General features: G+C 37.9%; 1 protein-coding gene across 4 annotated transcripts in view; it reads right to left on the bottom strand.

Annotated features, from left to right (window-relative positions):
- The window catches only part of GRM8 (glutamate metabotropic receptor 8), a 688,454-nt gene that overhangs the window by 97,398 nt on the left and 565,691 nt on the right, over positions 1 to 25,365 (bottom strand). For all 4 annotated transcript variants that reach the window (XM_081148115.1, XM_081148114.1, XM_081148113.1 and 1 more), the window contains exon 8: positions 22,936 to 23,072. In XM_081148115.1, coding sequence (XP_081004241.1) covers positions 22,936 to 23,072 — 137 coding nt within the window. The remainder of the gene's footprint in view (positions 1 to 22,935; positions 23,073 to 25,365) is intronic.

Here is a 25,365-nt window from a genome sequence, read left to right as displayed (position 1 = left end):
CATTGAAAAACATTATAGAAATGTACAATGCTTTCCCTCATTTCAGTTAATAATGTCTTCAATAAAGTTTTAAAATGTGGATCAAGTTAAAAATATAAATGAAACTATTCTTCCATAGGATTTTTAAATATTACAATTAAATTTTTAAAAGGTTGATGATAGAGCCTACCTGGTGGCTTCAGTATTATGACAATTGTTTGCAGCTCTTTAATAAGTTGGTTATCATGACAAAGGGCTAGGATATAGCTAAGATAAAACAACTAAGCAAATCACTATCAAGGTTGATAATATTAAAAGGGAAATCAAGAAGTAAGAGCAGCCCTGGCCTGTGTGGCTCAATTGGTTGGGAGTTGGCCCCATGCACCACAAGGATGCTGGTTCGATTCGATGTCAGGGCACGTGCCCAGGTTGCTGGCTCGATCCCCGGTAGAGGACGTGCAGGAGGCAGCCAATCATGTTCCAATCTCATATCATTTTTTTTTCTCTCTCTCTCTACCTTCCTCTCTCTCTAAAAAAATCAATAAAAATAGTTTTAAAAATAAGAATAAAAAGGACCTGGAGAATATTATGCTAAGCAAAATAAGTCAGTAAGAGAAAAAAAAATATCACATGATCTCACTTACAGGTGGAATCTGATGAACAAAATAAACTGATAAATAAAATAGAACCAGAGGCCTGGAAACTTGGAACAGACTGAGGGGTCTCAGATGGAAAGGGGGTGGGGTGGGAAGAGATTAACCAAAGAGTTTATATGTATATAGGCATTGCCCATAGACACAGACAATAGGGTGGGGAAGGCCTGAGGCGGGGTGGGAACTGGGTGGAGGGAGGCATTGGGGGGAGAATGGGGAGACATCTATAATACTCTCAACAACAAAGATAAAAATAAAAATAAAATAAAAAATTGAAAAGAAAAAAAGTAAGAGCAAATCAAGACATATAATCCCTAGAAATAAACCAGAGAAAAACAATGCCTCTGCAAATTAACTGCCTAACAGCAATGATTGAGCCCCATATTCATGATTCTTCAAAATTCCACTCTATCATACTTCTTTAAATTATTCTTTTTAAATTTATACCCCCAAGTTTAACTTCTCCAAATGAACACTCAAAAGATCCGCAAGTATCAAATAAGGAAAATGGCTTCTTTTCTCAAAACAGTGGGCCATCTAAAGACTGAGTAGTTTCATAATCTAACTTTCTTGTGTGTTTTACATAATGTAGCCACAAGCCGATGTTTCTCTAACGTGCTCCCTACAATCAAGCTGGCAAATGTGTCAAGTAACTATTGTTTGCAGAGGTTTCCAACTTGGGTATTTAACAATTGTGACAGGCTCCATGTAACAAAATTTTTGTTCTCCCAAGGTATATTGAATTTCTTCAAAAAGAGATAGAAGTGCTGAGAATTTAATTTTTAATTTTATTCTACCGCAAGAAGAAAAGAACACTTTGTATTCAGATCAGAACTGCCAGTCATACACTGACAGACCAGTACTTCCCAGGCAGTGTTAATACATTGTCACTAAAATTTGAATGGAACCAGGTGGGGAACTCTGGAGGACGAAGCTCTCCTTCGCTAGGGTGCATCCAGTTTGCTGTGATGATGAAGTGGGGCCAGGCAGTTTCTCCCAGTAAGGTGAGGTCAAGTGTGTCTTCTCCCACCCCTACCCCACGCCTCATAACATACATTATCCAAGCCACAGTCTCATCCATTCAAGGAAAGTATATTCCATTATTGGCTGCAAAGTGTTAGGACTCTAAGTTGAATGCAGAAAGGCACATTACAAGCACCCAAGTCAGTCCCACGCCTGCTAGTTCTAAACAACATCACTTTCAGAAATTATATATTTTGTAATTCCAATCCTTCAAATTGCTTAGAGTTTCCCATCAGGGTTCCAAGATCAACTTACCCCCCTAACATGAAATGTTCTCTGTCTACAGTCACCTGAAATGTGGGTTTATTGCTCAATCACTTGGATTTCATAACCAGAACATTCTGATTTTCCTCATAACCTTTCCCTGGCTCCAGACTTCATCACCTTTTTCCAATGTCCTTGATTCCTAAAGTTAACCTGACATTTTCTGCTGGATTCTATCATGTTCTTTCCTCCTCTAGATGCCTCTTTCTTATCTCATTTCTTCTCAATCAGTACTTTGTTGCACGCACACGCCCTCTCTCTACATCACATATTCCTACTTTCTGGCCTTCAGTCACTTTATATTTGATTTTGGCTCACCTGTGCTTTTTCACTGGGAGACGGTATAGAACAGAGTTGGATGAAAAATCCTTGCATCACTGAGCGTGGAGTGGAACATGGGTCCTACATGTCTGTCAGGGAGGATAGCCCTTAAATTATAACTTCAGGGTTCAAAGCATTAAGCCACTCCAGCTGCAACAGCCAACTTCATTGCATGAATATAAAATACACTGGAAATCAGAAATTCAAAATATCTCCTATACTCCTATAAAGCAACCGGCCCACTGTCAAGGACTAAAAGTCTCTAACAACTTTTTTATAAGTGGTATCAATGAATAACTTAGTTTAGCTTTATTCCTATTTATTGGACAGTTGCAGAGCTCTTGAAAAACACCTTCTCTTACCCGCATGCCACTGATGCTAAATTATAAAACTATTAAAAACTTTGAGAGCATTCTCTGACATTCTCCGCAACATCCCCATCCATAAGCGTTATAATCACAACACATTCTCTGGTTACCTCATCCTAGGAAAACCAGACATGTGAAAGAGCAAAAATGCAATCCAGAACTCTTTCTGGAAAGTAGGTGTCCAGATAATTCACACAGTCATTCATAAATATCCCAATAAAATTTTGCCTTAAAAACATGTATTCAGAATGTCAGCAGCGTAAGTTATGACCAGATTCAAATATCATTCCTGTGCTGTTTGTCATTTCTTCTTTACATCTAATAATCCTCAGAATTGCTAGGAAACTATTCTCTTCATGAGTAAGACAACACTTTATGAGGTTGCTTTAAAAACTACATTGGTGCTGAATGGAGAAGCTCATGAATTTGCTGTCCATCACTGCAGGACTCCTGTGCAGTAAAAGTCTAGATGTGCAAGAGAGAATAAAGTCATTAAAGACAATGTAATTATACAAAATGTAAGGGGAGTTGTCACCAACAGAGATTTTTAATAAATGCCAGAAAGAGAGACTATGGAGGGGTATAGATTGATAGATAAAAATAAGTGGAAAATTCATAACCTAAAACATACTGCTAAGGGGCTTCAAAAGAAACCAATTTGCCAAAAGAGAACCCCATAAAGACACAACACCCAGACACAGCAAGTAACTTGAGTTTTATGAGATTTAAATGATATTAAAATGCTGTGCTGAAAATAGTCTCTAGGCAGGATCACTGATGATCTGTATTATACCACCAGGACTGGACAGCCATCTGACTCAGCTGGCACTCACCTCTAGGCAAGAAGCCAGAAGATTCTTCCTACAGAAACTGAACAAAATCTGCAGATGCTAAGACTGCTAGTGTGTATGTTGGCCCTTCCTGGGAGAAAAAAAAAAAATCCTCTTCACCTTCCAACAAATAGGTGTTACCCTCCTCTCACCTGTACAGAGGTCCTACTATGACCTCTCCTTCAGGCAGGAGACTCGGGCGGGAAAGGTTTTCATAGCATCAGAGGGAACCCATTCCAACTATCCCGGAATTTCTTAAACCACGTATCACCAAACAGCAGGAAAGGGAAAGGGAGAACAGCACATATACTAACAGCCCTCTGATCTGGGAGGGGACTGAGGTATTCCACAGAATGAAAAAGAAGTTTAAAATTATAAATAATGTGCTTATAAAGATTAAGGAGAGAAATATACCCATAAATACAAAATAAGACGCTATAAAAAGTGAACACCAGAATGCTATTAGAGATTACTAATATCATTGCTAAAATAAGAAGTTTGAATTGGGAAATAAAATTAAGAACATGTGAAATGTACAAAGAAAAAGGTAAATATGATAGAAAACATAAGAGAGATAAAGGATCATTCCACAGAATATATTTGGTTAACAGAATTCCAAAAAGAAAAATCAGAGAAGTTTAAGGGGTGGGATAATATTTAATAAATAATACAGAAAAATAATCCAGTGCTTAGAACATGTGTCTTCACACTGAAAGGGCCCACTGAGTCCTCTATAGAAGGAATGACAGATGAGGGCACCCAATTACTCCTAGTTTCTTACAAAGACACTTGTTATTAGCAATTCTGGATGCTAGAAACAATCAAGAAATTCACTCAAAATTCTGATGGAAAATAACTTTCTATGAATGCTTCCAAATCCAACCGAACTGTCAATTAAGTGTAGCCACAATAAAGTTTTTTGTTTTGTTTTGTTTTTACCTCTACTGAGAGTTTTCTTCCCTTGTATCCTGGAATGAGAATTTATTTGAGGATGTATTTCAAAAATGTTGGAAGTAAACGAACATAGGGAAAAACATGAATTCATGAGATGATATTCCACTCCAGAAGGGAATTCAAAGGAGGGCAGTTGTGCAGCAAACTTAGAAAGCAAGCAGTAAGCTGAAAGCAGGAAGACACAGGAACAGAAGGAAATCTGTTCCCTGGGGTGAGGGAGGCCCAGGAAGATAATAAAGAGAGAGAATGAGAGGAGAGGAGAGAGGGGACAATGACAAATTTTATAAACAAACAGGATGGTAATTGGAAACAGCAGGACAATTTTTTAAAAATCTCAATATAAAACAAATAAAAATTCATTATAAGACAATCCACGGGAACTTGATGTGAACACTTTCTCCTTTGGGTGGCCCAGGTTCATGGCCTCAGACCTTTTGGAATAGGAAAGGGAGTCTTAGCCCAGAACTTAAATAATGTTCACATAATAATAATAATGTAAATGTTAGTTTGTTTCTACTTTAAAAGTCAACTTAGGGACAAAGAAAGAGAAGATGTAGACAGAATGTCAATGTTAAAAACATAATCACGTTAAAGGGAAAGTCTGACTCCAAAAAAATGGGTTATATACTTGGGAAGAAAAAGCATAGCAAAGTGTGTATGTTTTAATATATTTTTCTTATAAAACAGAGAGTTGAGATATATGTCTTAAGATATATGTCAAAGTGTCAGAAGCAGAAATAGAGGCCTAAGTATATTTTACCATGGTCATAAAATCTACCAGAAGAAAAAAATAGAATCTTCAAAAAATATCATAGCAAATAAACACTGAGAGGAGCAGAGAGAGTAAAGGGTAGCAAAGGTGAGCTAAATTTTTATCTTTCTTATTATAATGCCTGTAAATAACTTGATGAATGAAGGATTCTAGATATAAAAATAATATCTGGAATTTACAGCAAAAAACAAGCCTCATACAAAGAACTAAAAGAGATTGCCTCTCTACACTGCGTCCAAGGGTCTAGAGAGGTGGGATCAGGTATTCCTTGTTTACATTTCAAGCCATTTTCTAAAGTAAAAACTTCACAATAAATTCAAAAGTAAAACTTAAAACACCATTTTAAATGACACTGCCAATTAACCAATTAACCTGGGGACTAAATTATTATTTCTGGGTTCAGCGATGCTGTTTAATATGTTGACACTGAACAGTAGCTATTGGTTTAACAAATAATAGAACTGCATCAGAAACATTGCTATTGTTACTGGCAGAGCATTAAACTCCTTACCATTGCTGGAGATAAGCAAATTCACTGATTTTAGCTGGAACAGAATAGCTCTTTATCAAATTACCATAAAGGGTTCATCATGACTGAGCGAAGGCAACAAGCAGTTGGAATAAATCTGAGCATAGACTGAGGGGATAATGGAAACGAATGTGACGAATTTGAAAATCCTCACGTTCATCATGAACACACTCTGATGCTGGATGTAAAACTGCCTTTTCGTAGGAACTAAGGGTTTTCCCACCTGTCATGTAGTCAACAATAAAGCTCTATCTCTAGGACTGGCCTTTGTTTGAAATCTTAACTGCCTGAATCTCCAGATGTTTCTCCCAACTCTGTTTTCACGTTGCGTTTTTTCTACAAAGTTTTTAAGTGCTTTATCATCTGAAATCCCCCAAGGCAACTAGAGTCCAGTTTCTTTCATTTTCATTTTCTTTTTAAATTTGTGTTTAATTAGACACTCACAAAAAGCAGTCCACTATTTTTTTTAAAACAGGCTCCTTTTTTTTTTTGGCCCAGTTTGCAGGCTGTCCCAGAGACTACAGCTATTGCCTGATGCTATCAATTGACAGGGCTGTTAAGGTGTGGAATTGGCACCTCCTGTGCAGAGGGTCCCTGATGAATAGGGACTCTCATTAGGCAAGGACAGCATTGCATGACTCCCAGTCTTCCGTCAGCCCATCGAATGCCAAGCTCTGTCTCAGAACTGGCTTCCTTGCTACCAACTTAAATTCTCTGGTGGTCCTTTTTCCCCCAGTTAAGCTGTGAGCTACCATACACTATAAATAAAATCTGCCACTTGATCCATGAGTCTTGTCTTCAATGCTGAGTTTAATAAGATAATATTAACCAAACTATCAACATTGAATAGTCAGATGTCATGTGGGACTCTGTAACATTACATTTGTTTATAGACACATTTTTGGCTTTGTAAGCCTATGATATTCCTTCAGTTATGAGGCACCAACCCCTTTGAAAGAACATTCTATGACCTAAGGCTCTATTATAAGTTTTGCTTTCTTTTCTTATATTTATGCCTCTCTTACTCTGACCACTTAATTTCCAAGTGAAATTTTAGGTCTTCTACCCAAATATAGTTCTTTCATCAGCCAATTAGTAGTCCCCCAGTCCCAGACCTCCATCCACTGCTCCCCCAGAGTGGTTAAGAAGAAACATGGTGGAGGCCGGAGGAGGCAGCCACTGTATCAGACAAGTGGCTTGAGTCTTGGTCAAGTGCTATGTGTGGATAGTCACGAGCAAACCATCTCTATTTTCTGAGTCTTGTTTTCCTCACTGTAAATATGCTCAATGCTTGCAAAGCCAATGCACCATGTAATTGAGTCTAATGTTAGGTAATATTTAAAAACTGAATTCCCACTAAAATTTTGAAAAATGTTTGAATATTTATTGAGGTCACTCACAAATACCAAGGGAGGACTCAATTCATAGAACCGGGCAAAATTTATGAAAAGTTATCTTTCCCCATCTTTTACTGTCTCTCATACTTGGAACTGTCTCCAGGTCTCTTCCTTCTTTTAAAACTCTGCCGAAATTCTTCTAAAATCAGCTGACACTGTAATTTTCTCTTTTGCTCTCTTCCCACCTTTTGGATATTTTCACTTTCTAGCCCAAAAACTCAGTGAAGATTCTAACCTCACAGGCCCAGGGTATAAATTTCCTCCAATCTGAATGCATAGTAGATACTTCATTCCTTGTAATTAAAGCCTAATTATGATTAACTTGCACTCCCAGCTTCCAGCAACTCTGTGGTTCCCTTTCTAGGTCAGTCTTCTCCAGAAGCAAAGGTTGTGCCATCTTTGAATCCAGGAAAACTCCTTAAAGCCAACTCCTGCAGTCGCTGACCCATGGCCTCCAAGGCTTATTATAGCCGCCCTATTTCAGGAGGAAACCCTCTCCATAACTCCCAGGCCATCAGTTCCTTAAGTTCCTATTATCACTAATGGTTTCCAATGTAACTCTTAGAGTCGAGTCTCCATCAGCAGAATAGGGCTTTAAGCCATAACCAAGGCAGACATGGGTACCACACCTTCTTCCTCCGTTCTGAATAGTTTCCCTTTTCTTAAGACATTTTATATTTTAGGATGTAAGATTAAAAAGCTAATTTTCAATCTGCAGTTACCTAAGGGAACTTCCTGGGCTCTACCAATTCATTCAGTGTTAAAATTTTAAAAAAGTAATCCATACAATAATCCAATGCCAAATAATAGATTATCACCTGAAGCATTATTTTAACCTCAGAGTAGTAAAGCCTCCCTCCAGCTTTGGTGTAGTGTTCCCAGGACAATCACAGACTACATCTAGTCATCTGGAACTTTCTGTGAATTTTCAAAGATGTAAAACAATAAAATTTTGCTCTAACCTATGGTCTAGGTGGTGATTTACAACAAACAAACAAACAAAACACCTACGTATGACACTTTACATTCAAACACAGAAACTCATCTGGCTCAAGGCACTATAACATTGTGTCTAAATAACCCCAAAATAGTGTGGAAGCAACTTAAATATTCATTAAAGTTTTTCAGCAATTCCAAAAGATGAATCTCTCTGTAACCCATCTAACCAAGCACAATTTCTTAAACTCCTTTTACATCTCTCCCGAGCATGTTTTCTCCCTGATCTGGAAGGCAGGGAGGTCTCCAGATCTCAGTCATTGTCTCTTTCTCTGTTTACCTGTCTCTCTGCCCCGTCTCTCTGTCTCTGTCTCTTGCTGTATGTGTCTCTTTCACATTTTGGATCTGCCTGAAAGACTTTTTCTCTCTCCTCCCTTAAGCCTCACAATCTCCCACCAAACCAGTACACCCCTTTCTCTATTGCTCTCCCTCACAACTCCTAGATAGACTCATTTCTTTCTCCGAATGTCTCCTTGTAAACCAACCAAGCTTATTTCAAGGATCCCTGGCTCTCCCTCTTTCATAGACATGGTCACAGACAGTAAAGACCGTTCTCTTCAAGAACTCAAGAGTGAAAACCTCTTAATAGTCTTATGTTCACATGGATCCTGTTATATGAATAGCAACACCATCACAGAGGGGTGACTTGAAGCTGGCTGAAAGGGTGTATTTATGTCTACTCCTGACATAGGCTTTCAAGAATCTTTGGTTAAAGAAATAAAAAATAGTGATAATGGGAAGCAAGATAGTTTGGCCAGAATCCTGCACCCCTCTGGGAACAGCTTCTCAGTCTCCCCATCCCATCCCTACTTAGCATCCCGAGGAAAGAGCAGAAATAGGGGAAAGAGGGTCACGAAAGGCAGACAAGCCATGAGTGGTGTGTGAGGAGGGAGCAGCTGGTGTGGTGGGGGTGACAGGTGTCTTTTACATGCCGGTCAATGTGAGCCACTGAAAGGCTGCAAAATGGTTCATTCATGGAAAGTTACCATTTTTTAGTTTGGTCTTTAATTTGGTGCTTTAATTTTAGTAATATTTTATTTTATATATCAGCTACAGGACAACAGTAAACTTAAAGAAAAAAACTTAAAAAAACCCACATATTTTCTCTTCTCATCTGGTGTTACCTATATAAAATCGGGGGGAAATGGTCAGGCGACAAACCTACAGGGGACTTTCTCAGCTCCAACTCATGTTTACTGAGCACCTGCTCTGTGTGCCAATTATTGTACAAGAATTTTCCATGGGCATTACCTTATGTGAGTCAGGTCTGTAATATTTTCAACAATAAAGATAAATATTTTAAAAAATTCTTATTCGAAGTAAGGGGAAAAGATTCCATTTCTACACACACACACATACACACACACACAGAAACAAAAATCGGAGAAACAATTGAATATTAATTTAGTTCTGTTGGAATGCATGCAAATTCAATTCTGACTAAATTCTTACTTATCTCAAAATATGTCAAAAATTCTCCTGTTTTTTCATCTACGTAAGAGTCATCAGGAGCTCTACCTTTTTCTTTCCCATCTCCAACCATTTACCAACTTCTCGATTCTGTTTCTTTACTGTTCCTGAAAATATGCACACTGCTGTCGAATATCTGTGCCCATGAATTTCATGTTTCCTCTAGCTAAGGGAACTTAAATAAGAAACTTACTGTTAAACTGTTTTTCTTCTATAAAATGTCTGTTCTATAGCCATTAACTCACAGTATTATAATAAAGATTAAATGAGTTAATAATGTAAAATTCAACTTCAGTGAAAAATTTAACTTAGGCAACATTTAAAGGGACTTTCAAGAAATATTGGTTCTACAGAAATGTTCTTTAATCAAAAGGGATTCATGGTTAAATCATTTTATTAAACATAACATCCAAAGCTCACTTCTCAGTCAGCCAGGATGCACATTAACATATTAAAGGCTCTACAGAGTTTTATAAGAAAACAAACCAAAAAGTTGGCCTAACATTCCCTACACTTACTTGCCCAGAGCTCCTTTGTGTGCATGTATAGGGTTCCTGCAGAACCAGTGTTCGGAGGAAAGCATTTGAGAAAAACCTGACTTGGACAAGAACCAGTGATCATTTTAGAACTTATTTTAGCCTCAGGTTTCCAACCGTTTTTGAAAAAATATTTTTGTAAAAGAGACTGCCTCCTAATGTTCAGAGCCATCACAAACTCTCAGAAAAATGAGCCAAATGGTCCCGTGGGAAGCTGTGCCATAAGGGCAGTAACATGGTATTAACTTTCCAAGGCCAATTATTCCTTAACAATCTCTTAAAGTATATGAAAAATCTCTACCTTTCATGCGATGCCCAGTAATTGCTTATCCAGACAGCAGCAGATGTGAAACTCCATCTCAGGAGAAAAGTTTCACATACAAATATGTGAAATCTGATAAACAGTGGAAGAACTCTGGGGGGACTCAGGGAATGGATGGGCCAAGCCTGTGGTGAAGGCAGGGGCCAGATGCGATCGCCACCTGAGTTCCAATACATCGGCCTCCAAACATCCAACCGTGTACTGCATACGGGGTGAAAGGGAAGCACGGCGTGTGGAGTGACTGTCTCAGTGTCACAAACCCAAGACCACCGCATTTAAATGGCACAGTGAGAAATTTGCAAAGCTTTTCTTTTTCTCTTTTAATGGGAGCAAAAATCAGCCTATTCACATTTATTGCTCATATGTGGCCAGTTCTTCTACCGTGACATCCCTTAATTCTTCACAAACACAGAGCTCAGCTCTTCTTTTATCTTCATCAAAAAGTGCTTTTCAAATAAACTAGCGTTTCTCAAATCGCATTAGTCATTTCTACTTAGCCCTGTTTGAAGTCAGTCTATTGAACAGAATAAACTTAGCTTCCCTACAGCAGGGTCCTATTTTTAAAAGCATATTATGAAAACATGCTGCTGGGAGAGCAAAAGAAAACTACTGTCATAGTCATTTTAAACAAGTTTTTACATTTTTGTTAAAACAAAGGTAAGTAAAGTAACCTGTCATTATTAACCTCTCCATTTTAGTTTTATTTTTTCATAAGTTATAAACATAAACAGCCATGTGTGCAGTTTTTTAAATAAATACCCCAAATTAATACCCCAAATTAAAAATAAGCTGCATTATCAATCACATAAGGAAGACTTCTGAATTTTTAAACAGCAGTGAGATTTACCTGTAGCATCACCTCTGTATAGATGAATGACTGATGCCTTAAACTTATTAGACTACCTTTTTAACCTAAAAAAAAAAAATAAGTAAACAAACAGGAAAACATATTCTAACAGAACTTTCACCATCAGAAGTACCCAACTGGATAATAACAGATCTGGAAGAAATTCTAGTGAATAATTATATTAAATTACCAATTTTATAAACATGGAAATTGAAGCCACAACTATTAAGTTATAAAACCCAAATCTGAGGATTAGTGAGAGCTCAGGTTAACATTGCATCTCCAAACTTGTTCTTATGCTTTCAAATCATACAGAACTTTCTTAGGTCTGCCCTTCAAGTCTATTTGTTTCTTAAGCAACATGAAATCATGCTCTATCAAATATTTGAAGGAGACTATTTTTTAAAATCAGTTCTTTGATAAACTAACTTTAAAGATAAAATAATTAGTTGCCCAAGTTTAAAAAAATTAATTCACAGTTGCCAAGCTTAAAGCATGTTCTTACTAGGAGATGTATAAAGCATATGCCTCCCTCAGTGTCCCTTTTGGCTCCCTATAGAACAATTTTCCAAAGAGGTTAGACCATTAGTCTCCAATATTTTATAATGACTTAGCCTAGAAGTCATATCTGATTTCTGGAAACTAAAGAAATGGGCTGAATTCAAAAAAATGTATGTACCAACAGCACTGACAGCTACAAAACTAAGTCAAAGGAGAAGTAGTTACAGCAAAGCCTAGCAAAGTGTTGGAACAACTTAAAGATAGAGCAAGGGCAAGGCAGAGGAAGGCTTGGAAACTCAGAGTTTTGTTTTAGTGTTGCAGACAGCAACTGTAGCATAATATTGACAAAAAGATGGAAAGGTGAAGCACAAAAGGAAAGAATGTAGGTCTGTTTTTATAGACTATGATGTTAAAAGGACCTAGGCCCAGGTGGTATTACTTTTAAGTGAGGACCTTTTCTCTTGGATGCCTTTGCTGCAACTGTATTAAGTGTACCAAGGCCAAGGTGTCACTCTGAGAGGGTTATGAGGGATCCCCGATATATACTGTAACAATAAAGTCTCCCTTTCTTATTTTCTTAACAATGTTCTATATTAAAGGTTACATATAACTTCTAAAACTGCCATAAAAATCATTTATTTCTGTTCTGAGACAAGACATTACCCTTCCCTGCAGTTTTTTGCTACACGTAACTCAACAGATACATGTATTCATAGTAGGTTTCTTCAAAGTTATTTTGCAGGTGTCTTGCAACCGGTGAATGGTTAAACAGACTTTGGTACATCCACACCATAGAATAATACTCAGCAATTAAAAGGAAGACAACAACTTGGATAAATTTTGAGGGATTTTGCCGAGTGAAAAAAACCAAACCCAAAAGACTGTAAACAGTATGACTATATTTACATAACATTCTCGAAGTGACAAATTTATAGAAATAGAGAACCTATTAGTTGTTGCCAGACGGGGGGGGGGGGGGGGGGGGGATGACACAGGGAAGCATATGGAAGGGAAGTGCCTGTGACTATACAAGGGCCTCATGAGGGGTCCTGGTGGTGATGGGAATGTTGTTTCCTGACTATGCTGGAAAATACATGGACCTACACAGGTAACAAAATTGCATAGATCTAAATACACACAAACACTCACACATAAATTAGTAAAAGTAAAACTGGGGGGATCTGAGTAACATTGGTGGACTGAATAAAAGTCAATGTCCTGGCTGTGACAGTACACTACAGATTTTTTTTTTTCTGCCTATTTATTTTTCATTTTAAAAATTAAATGTAGTGGGGTAACACTGTTTAAGGACAGTATATTAATTTCAAGTGTACCCTTTACTGTGTGCACAGCACCAGAAGCCTAGTCTCCTTCCATCACCTTGTATCTGACCCCCTGTGCCCTCTTCCCCCTTCCCCTCCTCCTTCCCCTCTGATAACCACCATTCTGTGGTCTGTTTCCATGAGCTGTTTTGTTCCTTTACTTTATTTACTGCTGTTTGTTTTCTGTCCCACATATGTGTGAAAGCATACGGCTCTTGTCCTTTCCCATTTGACTTATTTCACTTAGCGTAATACTTTCAAGATGCATCCGTGTTGTCACAAATAGCAATGTTTCATCTCTTTGATGGCTAAGAAGAATTCCATTATATACGTACTACACCTACTTTATCCAATCATGTGTCGAAGGACACTTAGGGTGTGTCCATTCTTGGTTACTGTGAATAATGCTGCAATGAACATAAGGGTGTATATATCTTATAAATGAATGTTTTCAAATTTTTTGATAGATACCTAGAACAAGGATTTCTGAGTCATATGGTAGTTCTTTCTTCATTTTTTGAGCAACCTTCATGCTGTTTTTCATAGTGACTGCTCCAATTTACATTCCCACCAGCGGTGTGTGAAGGTTCCATTTTATCCACTCTCCCCAGCACTTATTTCTTATGTTTTTGATAACAGCCACTCTAACAGGTGTGACCTGGTATCTCAATGTGATTTTGATTTGCTTTTCCCTTATAACTAGTGATGTTGAGCATCTTTTCATATATCTTTTGGTCATCTGTATGTCTTCCTTAGAAAAGTGCCTATTTAGTTTTTAAAGAAGTTATCATTAGGGGAAAACTGGGTAAAGAGAACGTGAGTTCTTTATTATTTCTTGCAACTGCATGTGAATCTATAATTATCTCAAAATAGTAAGTTTAATTAAACCTGATTTTATCACAAATAAAAGCAATGAAGTACTAGTAAAATTTAGTGCTTTTCTGTGTTCTTATTGTGCCACTGTGTCCTTTTTATATTCCTCTGTCATTTATGCATGGATTTAAAGGAAGAACATTATTTTATGCCTCAGCTGCTGAGTTTATAAACAGTTGTGCATTTCTGCAGCTTCACTTGGAGATAAAGACATGTAACCTCAGTTGAAATGGTGTAAGGACTTAGGGAAAGTTCCAGCTTCTGGCTCTATTTTCCTTTCTTAAATAGTGGAAGCTTTGAAGAAAGATAGCATGTTAAAATTTTGATTCATTCAACAGACATATTAACTTTATTCATTTTAGCTTCATACTCTTATCAGCTACTGACCTCTATCTATAGCTGGAGGATACATATTTTATTCACATATAATACTTTTTAATCTTCCTTGTAATTCTTTTGTCCATTGTAGATTTTGTATAATGCTGATGTGTTCACTGAGCTTTTTAAAAGTATCCTAAGATGCAGGGTTCATATATATTTTGGTAAACCTGCCATAAGGAAACGTGGTTTTTTTTTACCAGTTATTCTTCTATTCTAGATTATAATCTGTTTATAACCTTATTTTAATCTTAGTTCTTCTGCCCATCATGTTAAAATTTCACTTACTTTACTCCTCTCGAGGTTAAAATAAGGCTTAATATATCATTTATTATCATTTATAACTTTATTATCCCCACAAAAGTCCCTAGTCCCCACCTTCCTTTGCCATTGCTATGGGAGGGCATTTTCTATTTTGTGTTATGTCATATTCTTTGCTTTGCCTTTTCTAATTTGACCATCACCTTTTAGCTTTTCTTCCTTTCCTGTGTCATTATAATTATTATTTATTGAAATAACTAATTAAGCACTTGTGACTTTTCCTATTTTTCATTAATAATGATAGATTATTTTAATGCCTTACTCATATTTTCCCTGATACTGATGCTCCACTAGATTCCCTGGATACTATTAAATTACTCCAAGAGCCTGAGCTGAAACAGATTCAGATAACTGAATCTGGCTTCTCAGTTCCTAATCAGATTAAATCATATTTTATATGGCATACATTTGTATGCTCTTAAAATAGTAGCATGATTTTTTCTTACTCAACTGAACAGCCTAGATGAATCTATTGGCTATAATTATTGATGATAAAGTAACACTTTACCACTAACTAAATTTTATTAACTCTATTCTTTCTTCCTAATTCCCTCACTTGTTTGTTTGGTTGGCTACCCTACTATGATAAATATATCTTAGTAAGTCCTTTTAAATATCTTCTGGAAGTAAGGCACAAACCAAGCAGATGAATAGATAAGGCAGAGAGAATCTGTCAGATAAGATAGGAAAGAAATTAATTCTTAATCGTGGCCTCCGCTAAGGAATGAAACAACCTCTTCTCCAGCTAACCTATATTTTTCTGTCAAAGATGTTTCCCTGGAGTTTAGAGCTGAACATAGCTCTAAGGGAAATCTCATTGTAGACTAAAGATACCAACACGTGATCCCATAGTATTTGAGACCCTATAACATTTAGCTTCAAGCCATCTTTCTTCATTTCCCATGAAGTCTTCTGCTCAGAATGTCCTCCATTCTGACCACTCAGGATCACACTCATTCCATAAATAAACTGTGCTCTTTACTTCCTCCCTGTGAAAACATAGGTAACAGTCCTCATCTTCTATCAGTGCACTTCCAACTGGCATTCTGAAGTCCTGTGTGACAGGGTAGGCCTGCCCATCCAAAGGATATTATTTCCCAAAGGTAGGCATCAAAAGCCACTTGGCAACTATAAAGTCCTACCGAGTGTAGGGAGCTCTGTAAATGTCATGGGCAGGAGCATGAGTGGTAGGGGACTTCTGAATGTCAGACTTCTCCTATAAGGCCATCCAAATATTAAGGTCTTCCCAACCTATCTCCTTGGGGATATTGAAAACCAGTTAGAGCAAAATAATCTCCCAATTCTCCAGCCTCTGCAGGGAGATAGAATATCCTTCCTTGGAAACAATGATCCTACTTGGCTAATAAAAATGTGTGTTTAAAATGATCAAGAATAAAGGAACAGAGCTGGATGCATTAAGGGTTCATGAAAGAGGCATATCCTTGGATTCTGCTCCTGAAAAGTGTTGCTAATTCAGGAGCGACACTAGGGACTGAATCTGAAATACATCTAAACCATCCAAGCATCTAAAACAGCAATGGCACATTGGAGGCACTTTATTCCCGAATAAACGGATACATAGGTAGATGAATGGATGTTTTTTTCATGGCCTATATACTCTCCCAACCATTTCTGGCCACTAATGTAATTTAAAATTCAGCTTGAAGTTCATCTGTCAAGAAACTGTATCCAGTCCCCAAGTTGGAGGTAACCATTACATCTTCTGAATTTATAGTTTTTTCTTTAGTCTGTACCTGTCTAATTATGCTTTTAGTGCAGTTAAATCCAAGTATAGCATTGCCTTTAATACACTGTAAATCCATTATATCTTATTGAACCTTGTACTCCTCCAAGGTTTAGCATCCTGCCTGGCAGGGAGCAGTCACTGAATAAATTATCTGTGTACAAGGAGTCCACTTTCTGATCAATACTCTTGGATCCTTGCTCCACATGCAGTCAGAATTTAGAAAATAGCGTGTTATTAATAACATTCAACAAATACTTATTGAACACTTTCTCTTGGCTTGGCAAGAATGCAGTTAAAATTTAATCACTTTGACATTTGCTCAATGTATCAAAAACATGAATTTACTAAATGCTTGTTTTCTCATGAAAGTACTAAACCAAAAATGACATTTTTTGAAAACAATGAATTGGTATCTAATAAAATATATAGTTTTAACAATGAATCACCTTCCCTGTAACAAGGCAGGGAAGCAGAACCCAGCATTTTCAGAATAACGTATTGTGGCACTTCAAGTTCTGCTGGATTGTAGCGAAAGGTCTCAGAGACCAACTTTACCTTCATGCTTTGTAGGAAAGAGAGCCCATACATAATGCTTTTCTCCTAGGGCTGACTATCCTTTATATGCACTGATGTTAATATGAAATAACATTTTTAAATGCAGGCAACTTTACAAATGGGGAAACAGAGGCAAAGAGAAAACGCATGATTCCTAAGAATCAAAGTGACTAAAAGGTCAAGTTCCCCTCAAGCACTGTTTTGACTCCTTTCAATCCATTCCTACTTCAAGACTATTTCAATATCCTTCACTATAGAAAAACTGTTCCTCTATGAAATTAATGAATCTAATGATTTTGATTAAAAACTTTTGATGTTTACCCAAAACAGTAAACACATGAGGCAAATATGAAGACTCAGAAATTCTCCTTTTCTGTATTCCAAGCAAGCTGAGGAAACCTCAGTATAGCATGTATTTGACTGGCCATCTATAGGTAAATAAATATATTCAGTTAAAATATAATGTTATAAATATTATGCTACAGGTATATAGGAAAGATGGGTTTAATGGGGTCAAATTTCATCAGAAATTTTGCTCATTGTATCCAAAGAATTGGAATCCTGGAGTCCATTATTTTCATACCAAAATAATCATTTTGGGCTATGAGTATATGCATAGACAAGCTGTCACGGTGTTTGTACACCTTTCTACAGTTACTACCTACTCAGAACATCAAGATAAGGACAGAAAAGATTTTGCAAATACGGTATTTCTGATTGAATATACAATTATAGGTGCTCTGTAGTAGCCTGGTAATACTGGCAAAACAAACAACTAATATTATCATATTTATTTAAAACTGATCATGTGTCAGGCAATGTTCTAGGCTGCTTGTATATACAATTTCCTTTAATTATCCCCAAAACTCTATGAAGTAGTTATGATTGTTTCCATATAGATGAAGAACCTGAGACATAAAAAATAATGTGTCCAAGGCTATAAGACTCATAACTGGAAAGTTGGAATTCAAACAGCTTTCTGATTTTGAGGTCTCACTTTTGACCACCATGTTACAGTGCATTTAATCTTCAAAGCAAGCCCATTTATTAAGCCCACTTAACAGATGAGAAAACTGAGGCTCAGAATTCAGTACCTTATCAGGAGTTACACCAGTAACTATGGAGTGGCCCACTCAAAAACTAAATTAGGGTCAATGAAGCCCTTCTTCTTGACACTGTGACACTAATAACTATGGTTGAGGCACGTGCGAAATCATTATCCTTTACTATTTTTATTTATCCTCAAATTATTTACTTGAATAAAAAGACAAGAAAACAAACCAAGTGAAAACATATGTCTCATTTCTAATGTAAAAAAAAGAAAAAAAAAAAAAGTGGCTCTGGTTGGAAGAATAAAAATGAATCCTGAGTTATTTTAGGTCCATCCAGTAACCTCGATACACCCTCCCCCGTGGACTCAAAGCAGCATATGGCTGTACCCCCTCAGTTCAGGCTTTGCTGTTTGCTCTGAATCTCTAGGTTACAATATGTTTTGTAATCACTAATAAGGACCACCTGTCTCTGGGGAACATCAGCCTCACAAATTGAGAGGCCCAATTGTTCAAATTCACTCTCGGGTAGATGATCCGCCTCCCATGTGTGGACTGAGATTACTGAGTAGAAAGCCTAGATCAAAACAAACAATTTATATTAACTGACTGTAATTGCTAAATGGAGAACATATGTCAGTTCCATAAAAAAGAAAAAGAAACAATATTTGGAATAATAAAGACAATGCTTTTGACAAACTAAAACACCTCATAATTTTCCAGGAAAAAGAAAGGAATGGCTTACTTGTTTGAAAAATTCTTTCACTCCATTGAGATATATTGAGGGCAAATTTATTGTGCTCGTATATGCTCAATTATAACCCTTGGTGTACAAAATCAGCCTATGGTTGAATTCAGCCAGAAAAACTGGCTCTTTGAAAATAAGCAGAATTTAGTCCAATTGGCTGATGAATGTTTACCACTGAGAGTGTGGAAATCTGGTTGTAAATCCAGTTTAATAGAACAAAGAGAGATGGGGTATATGGGGAGGAGTAGCCTTCCCTGTCCCTGAACAATCAACAGCATCAGTTAGGCCAGAGCAGCAACCCCTCTTGACGCTCCCCTGGCAAAACCATGGGCACACGGCCCTGGCCGGGGGCTCAGTTGGCCGGAGCATCATCCAAAAAGGTTGCAGGCTTGATTCCCAGTCAGGGCACATACCTAGGTTGCAAGTTCAATCCCTGGTGGGGGCACATATAGTAGGCAACCGATTGATATTTCTCTCATATCACTCTCTCTCTCAAATTAATAAAATATTCTTGGATGAGGATTACAAAAATAAACAACAAAAACCATGTACACACCTTCATCAGTGCACCTGCCTCACTGCGCTGGAATTATTGGTTTGAGTGTCTGTCTGTCCTTCTAGACTGTGAGCTCCTTGAGTAAGGGGACCGCATATTCATTCTAGTCCCTACACTTAGCACAGAATTTGAGCACAGAATGAACTCATAAAATCCATTCAAAATGAACTGCCTAGGTGACAATAAGTAGCCACACACTACTATAGAAAATCTATGTATTTATCTTATACAGAGTTTACTTTTTAAGTGCAGATAGATTTTCTAAAGCATTAAGGGCAACATTAAAGATGGGCAGAAACAGTGAGCTGTGGAGACAAATGGTCAGCACTCGAAATGTGGGGATTCTCTCCGAACTTTCTAAAAGCAAGAGCCTCTTTTAATAAGGACCTTCCCTTCTCTCCTCACCACACACATAACCCGGCCTCCCACTGACCACACAGAAACATGAGACACTGAATTAATAATAGGTAATATGTATGCATTTTGTGTGTGCCAGGCCCTAAATGCTTCATTTTACTATTTCATTTAATTCTTATTACCACCAAATAAAGTAGGTGCTACTAATATTTCCATTTTACATGTGAAGAAATGGAGGCAAAAAAATTGTTTGGTGCCTTGCCCAAGTTCTAAGCAGAATTTTAATAAATTGGCCATTTCCCAAGCACCCCCTACTCCATGTTCAAGCAGGTGACTGATTCAACTCCCAAAGAAAATGAGTCATTTAGTTTATCCTGATAAATTCCAGGATTCAACAGAATTCACATAACTTCTCCCCACAGTCTAAATCACTCGCTTTTCTTCTCAGAGTTTCATTCTTCCTGTTTCAGTAAAACAAGAACTTCTGTCACCCTAACTGGTTTGGCTTAGTGGTTAGAGCATTAGCCCTTGGACTGAAGGGTCCTGGGTTCGATTTCGGCCATGGGCATGTACCTCGGTTGCAGGCTCAATCCCCAGCCCCAGTCGGGACACAACCAATTGATGTGTCTCTCTCCCTTTCTCTCTCTCTCTCTCTTTCTCTCTCCCTTCCACTGTCTCTGAAAAGCAGTGGAAAAAATATTCTCAGGTGATGATTAAAAAATATATATATTTCTTCTCTCTGAACATTGCATCATTATTTAAAAAAAGTAAAACAAGAACTTCTATCTAGTTATAAATGATCATAATCATGCTTGAGAAATAATTCTTACAAGTGGCTTTGTTGTGTTTTATGAACTATAACAATAATATACATAAAAACGTTCATGCACATTGAATATACACAAAAGATCAACTGTGATCCAATATAAAGTTTTCTAATAAATATATCATGCACATAAAAAAGGTGTGTCTATGTGTACTTGGGTGTATTGTTATTTTAGGTATCATGGTATTACATATTAGTACACATATTTTCAACCATTTAATTTTATTATGCAAATCTCTAATCATAAGTCTAATAGGCAGTTTGGCATTAATAAAAGTCAGATACAAAAGTAGCTTCCCATTTTAGCTCTTATCAATTGTTTTTGCCATGTCTACTATATTTCACATAGGTCCACTCTCAAAAGGGTTTTTGCCAAAAAGCTATTGGTTTTCCGATTGGTGTCAATAACCTGCAGAGTTATTAAAGACATGTTTGGTAAATGTCAATTTGGGTTGCAGAACAATAGATAAGACTTCAGGGGGCTGCTGCATGTAGTAAATTGTAGGTATATGGCCCTACATCAGATAGCAATAGTTGAAAGAGAAGTTGTCTTTGTGCAGAACTGTGCTAATTATCAGGAATCATTTCAGAGACAATAAATCTCAAATATCCTAGTTTTGTTACTTCTCATCATCTGCCTTTTTTCTGAGAATGTTGGTGACTGATGCTGCATGGACATGCCCCTGCAGGGGCTATATTTGGACATATGGAAGTAAAAATATATTAAAAAACTAAAGTGATGTCTTCTGAGTGGGTTCAAACACATGAAAGCACATGTGCACCTGTTACACACAGAGACAAGAGTGATCTCTCTCCTCCCTCATGTATGTCATAAGCTTTTACCTTTTAGCTAGAATAAGCTGTAGCTAGGAAATGAACTTCATTATTGATCTGGGAAATGAACACAACGCTCACAGTGTTATGGTAGATTTGAAATCAAGAAGAGGAGATACTTTCATTAGAGAAAAGAGTGGAATACAAATTAAAACCATAGGACAGTAGGAAAATATGTTTCTAGATCATTTAAAGATTTTAAAGGCATCTTAGCATGGCTGGTGTGGCTCAGCTGTTGAGCATCGACCGAGGATCCAGGAGATCGAGGTTCGATTCCCAGTCAGGGCACATGCCCGGGTTGTGGGCTCGATCCCCAGTGGGGGGGTGCAGGAGGCAGCTGATCAATGACTCTCTCATCATTGATGTTTCTATCTCTCTTCCTCTCCCTTCCTCTCTCCGAAATCAATAAAGATATATTTTTTTATAATAATAAAATTTAAAAACAATAAAGGCATCTTATTGCCTACAGAGGAAACACTACTGTTGTAGCAATGCCTAGGCCACTAATTTCTGCAAATGGTCCTATATTATAGATGTAGAAAAGACACTGAATAAAAGAATGTCTATTCTTTGCTGAGACCACAGAGCAGTTCTCCACTTTTTACTCGAAGAAGCCAGTGTGCACTGGTATGGCACCAAGGACTGTTCCAATGTGAAATAATTCCTTACCCAGTGATAAACAGACACTGCTCCAACCATCCCTGCACCCAGCCCTGTGCCCTGTGACTTCCTGGGCCTCCCTTATCCATCAAGTTCAGGATTGGCGTCCTGCTCCAGAGACCCTTATGATTTGTGGGTGTCAACCAGAGGCAGCTCCCCCCAAAGTCCCTCAAGATTCCTTCCCTAAGAGAGCCCCTTGGAGGGCTGCCCACCAATCAGGAACATCTGAAGAGGTTCCTCTGCCCTTCAACATCCCACATGCTACCCCACCCCCAAGTCCCCACCACACTCCAGGAGGAAAAGAAAGAGTCCCTTGGCAGTTTGGCACCCAGACAAGCAAATGCCCAGCTGTTTTGGGCAGCACCCCTAGGCCCTGGGACCCTGCTTCAGGCTGATCTATCCAAGTTGTCCTCACATGGCATTGGGTCTTGATGGCACCTGAGATAAGAAAGGGACAACAGACAGCCTTAAGGGCTATTAAATAATAAACATCACTTTGGGTACATTAACTTTCTCTGGTGTCACTTCCATCAATCAGATGTAACCTTAGATGTGGTAAAGGTGAGACACACTTATTCTTAAGCTCCACCTTTTTCATAGCATACTCTGTTACCCACTCCCTAACACACACACACACACACACACACACACACAGTATACAAATACTTGACCAAGTGAGTCTTTCAGAAAAGGGAAAAATTTTCCTAAGTGTATATATAGTCAATTAAAAGAAAATGAAATCTTTCATTAAATCCCTACAACTATCAGATTTCTTTACAGACATTTAAGACTTTCCATGACATTTTAAAGTTGAAGGTAGGATCAAATCACACATTTTCTAAAAATTTATTTAGGAGAAAATGTATCCCAAAAAGTTATATATTTCAAAATAAAGCGCACCTCTTTGAGAACAATATCCATTAATGTACATTTATACTGATACTTGCTTTTAGATGGAGCTGATTGGTCCAGTGCCCAATGACTTTGTACTCTGTACTCTTGTTGTTGATTTGATACTGGAAGATATCGTAGCGCCCAGGAGCATCTCCGTTCTCATTAAAGGTGACAGGTGTCCCTGCACTACCTATAAATGTTTAGAAAACAATGTTAATCCAGTCTTAGTAAGACAGCCCATTAGGCTTATTTTTCTCTAAGAAAGAACTGTAGATAAAAATATACTGTGCATAGTTAGAGATATGAAGATTGTGATCCGTACAAAGTCATTCTGGATAGTGTTATATCTTTCACATGAAAAGACGCTCAGAAGTACCTACAGGAAGAAGACATGCTTTACTGTGCACGTTAGAGAGTAAATGGCGAGGATCCCAGTTAGGCCCAACGCTTAAATAAATAAAAGTTGATGGGCTGAATATTCAATACTGGCTACAGAGAATGGCAGTTAATAGAGGAGAGCGTAAATGTCTTGAAGCATAACAGCTATCGTACAACAGGAACTACAAACAGCAACTCAAAATGCGGCAGGAAAATGACCCAGCCACATTCCCCAGTTTTCTTTTTCTCCAGTTTGAGCTGCCTCTGATGCGGTTGTCTTATTTCAATTTCTCTTCTCAGCTTTGCCGCTGCTATCTCTGCCCAAGGGCACATCAACGCGGGCTGCTGCTGGGACCCCTCAGGGGGCGAGGGAGTGACCCCTGCGAAGTCTCAGCTCTGCTGGGAGCACAAAGTCCCCTAGGTCACCGCGACAAGTGTCACCGTGGCAGGGCAGCGGGATGCAAGAAACGCAGTCTTTTCTAAACTCCCCTTTCTCTCGGGAGCTTTCATCTTTTCTCTTAACAGCTTCTGCTCGCTTTTACTTTCCCTCTGATAAGCTTTTATATAATCACAGGTTTTAAGAGCGGAAAGGCATCCCGATCCCTGCCCCAATGCTTTCCCGTTCCACGGAGCCTCACTATCTATACAAACCTTCCTTTCCTAACGGCCTGTAGACACCCTCCCCTGCCTCATCTTCTTGGATTACCCTTTGCCGCCTGGACAAGCTGACCTGACACCATCCCTTTTCTTCATGTCTATCTTCTCTCTGCAGGCTCTCTTACCCGAATTTCTTCTCATAGTATATCGAATTTAATTTCTATATTGTACTAAGAAGTGTTTCCTTATTGCTATCTCTATTCCATACTGCATTCTCCAAAAATATATACTACTGATTGTTGTATATATCAGCTCTATATATTTCCATCTTAGAATGAGTTTCTTATCCTACCTACAGGGCTTTTAATTAAAACCGATAATAAAATTTTACAACAGTCAACTTGTCAAGCAAAATGGATGAATAGAGAGAGTAACTTTCAAATAAATACAATCAGAGTCACACAGCAGCAATTACGGTACTTCCCTAGTATTTAATGAAGAGATGTCTAATATCGTCTGTCCTCTGGAGTCTTCCTAAAATTTCAACGGTGTAAAGTCTCTGATGAGACGACAGGTAACTGGTATTGGCAAGCCTGCCGAGGCCACAGAATATGGCACAGCACGGAAAGGAGGGCACTGGTCTGAGAGTCAGGAGCGGCAAGTCCACGCTAACTCTACTTCCCCATTCATCTTCACAACTTGTGCATGTCTCCTTTTCTTCACTTGTCACACGGGGACTTAACAGTGAGTATGAACATATATATATTTTTAAATATATCTTTATTGATTTCAGAGAGAGGAAGGGAGAGGGAGAGAGAGATTGAGACATCAATGATGAGAGTCATTGATCGGCTGCCTGCAACCCGGGCATGTGCCCTGACCGGGAATCGAACCCGGATCACCTGGATCCTAGGTCAGTGTTCAACCTCTAAGCCATGCCAGCTGGGCTGAACATATTTTGAAGTCTTAAAGGAGCTGTATGCATTTAAACTATTATTAATAGTTCATATGGGAAATTATTTTATATATAAATTAAGAAAGAAATGGGGAATTAAGGAATAAACTGGGAGCTCTCCAAGCAATTGGGACTATCTTAGCTACTCCTTAGATACTCATGTGGAAATCCATTTGCATACCTGACCAAAATCTTTTTTAACTTCTAGTGACCTCAAGCAGATTAGCCTTTCAGTCCTCAGTTTCCTTATCTGTAAAACTGTAATAAAGACAATTTCCCCTGGGGTTGTTATGAGAATGAAATTAGCAAGTGCTTGTCAAGTGCACTAAGCAATGTATGGGGTGTCTAGATATGATTCTTATTAGAATCATATGTATTTTTCAGTACACACCGTGCAGAGTAGTAGGCAGGATATCGGAAGTTCTTTAAGAGATATCTAGACAAAGGAGTATGGAAATTCAAGTGGGGAAGGTATTCTTGAATGGAAAAATAAGTTATCAGTTATGAATTTCACATTGACATCATCAACTCCTGACATTTATATGTTACTTCA

This window comes from Miniopterus schreibersii (assembly GCF_964146895.1).
Source record: "Miniopterus schreibersii genome assembly, chromosome: 9".
In the NCBI taxonomy this organism is placed as follows: domain Eukaryota; kingdom Metazoa; phylum Chordata; class Mammalia; order Chiroptera; family Miniopteridae; genus Miniopterus; species Miniopterus schreibersii.
The sequence above is the reverse complement of the archived record's forward strand: the minus strand, read 5'-3'. Positions and strand labels throughout refer to the sequence as shown.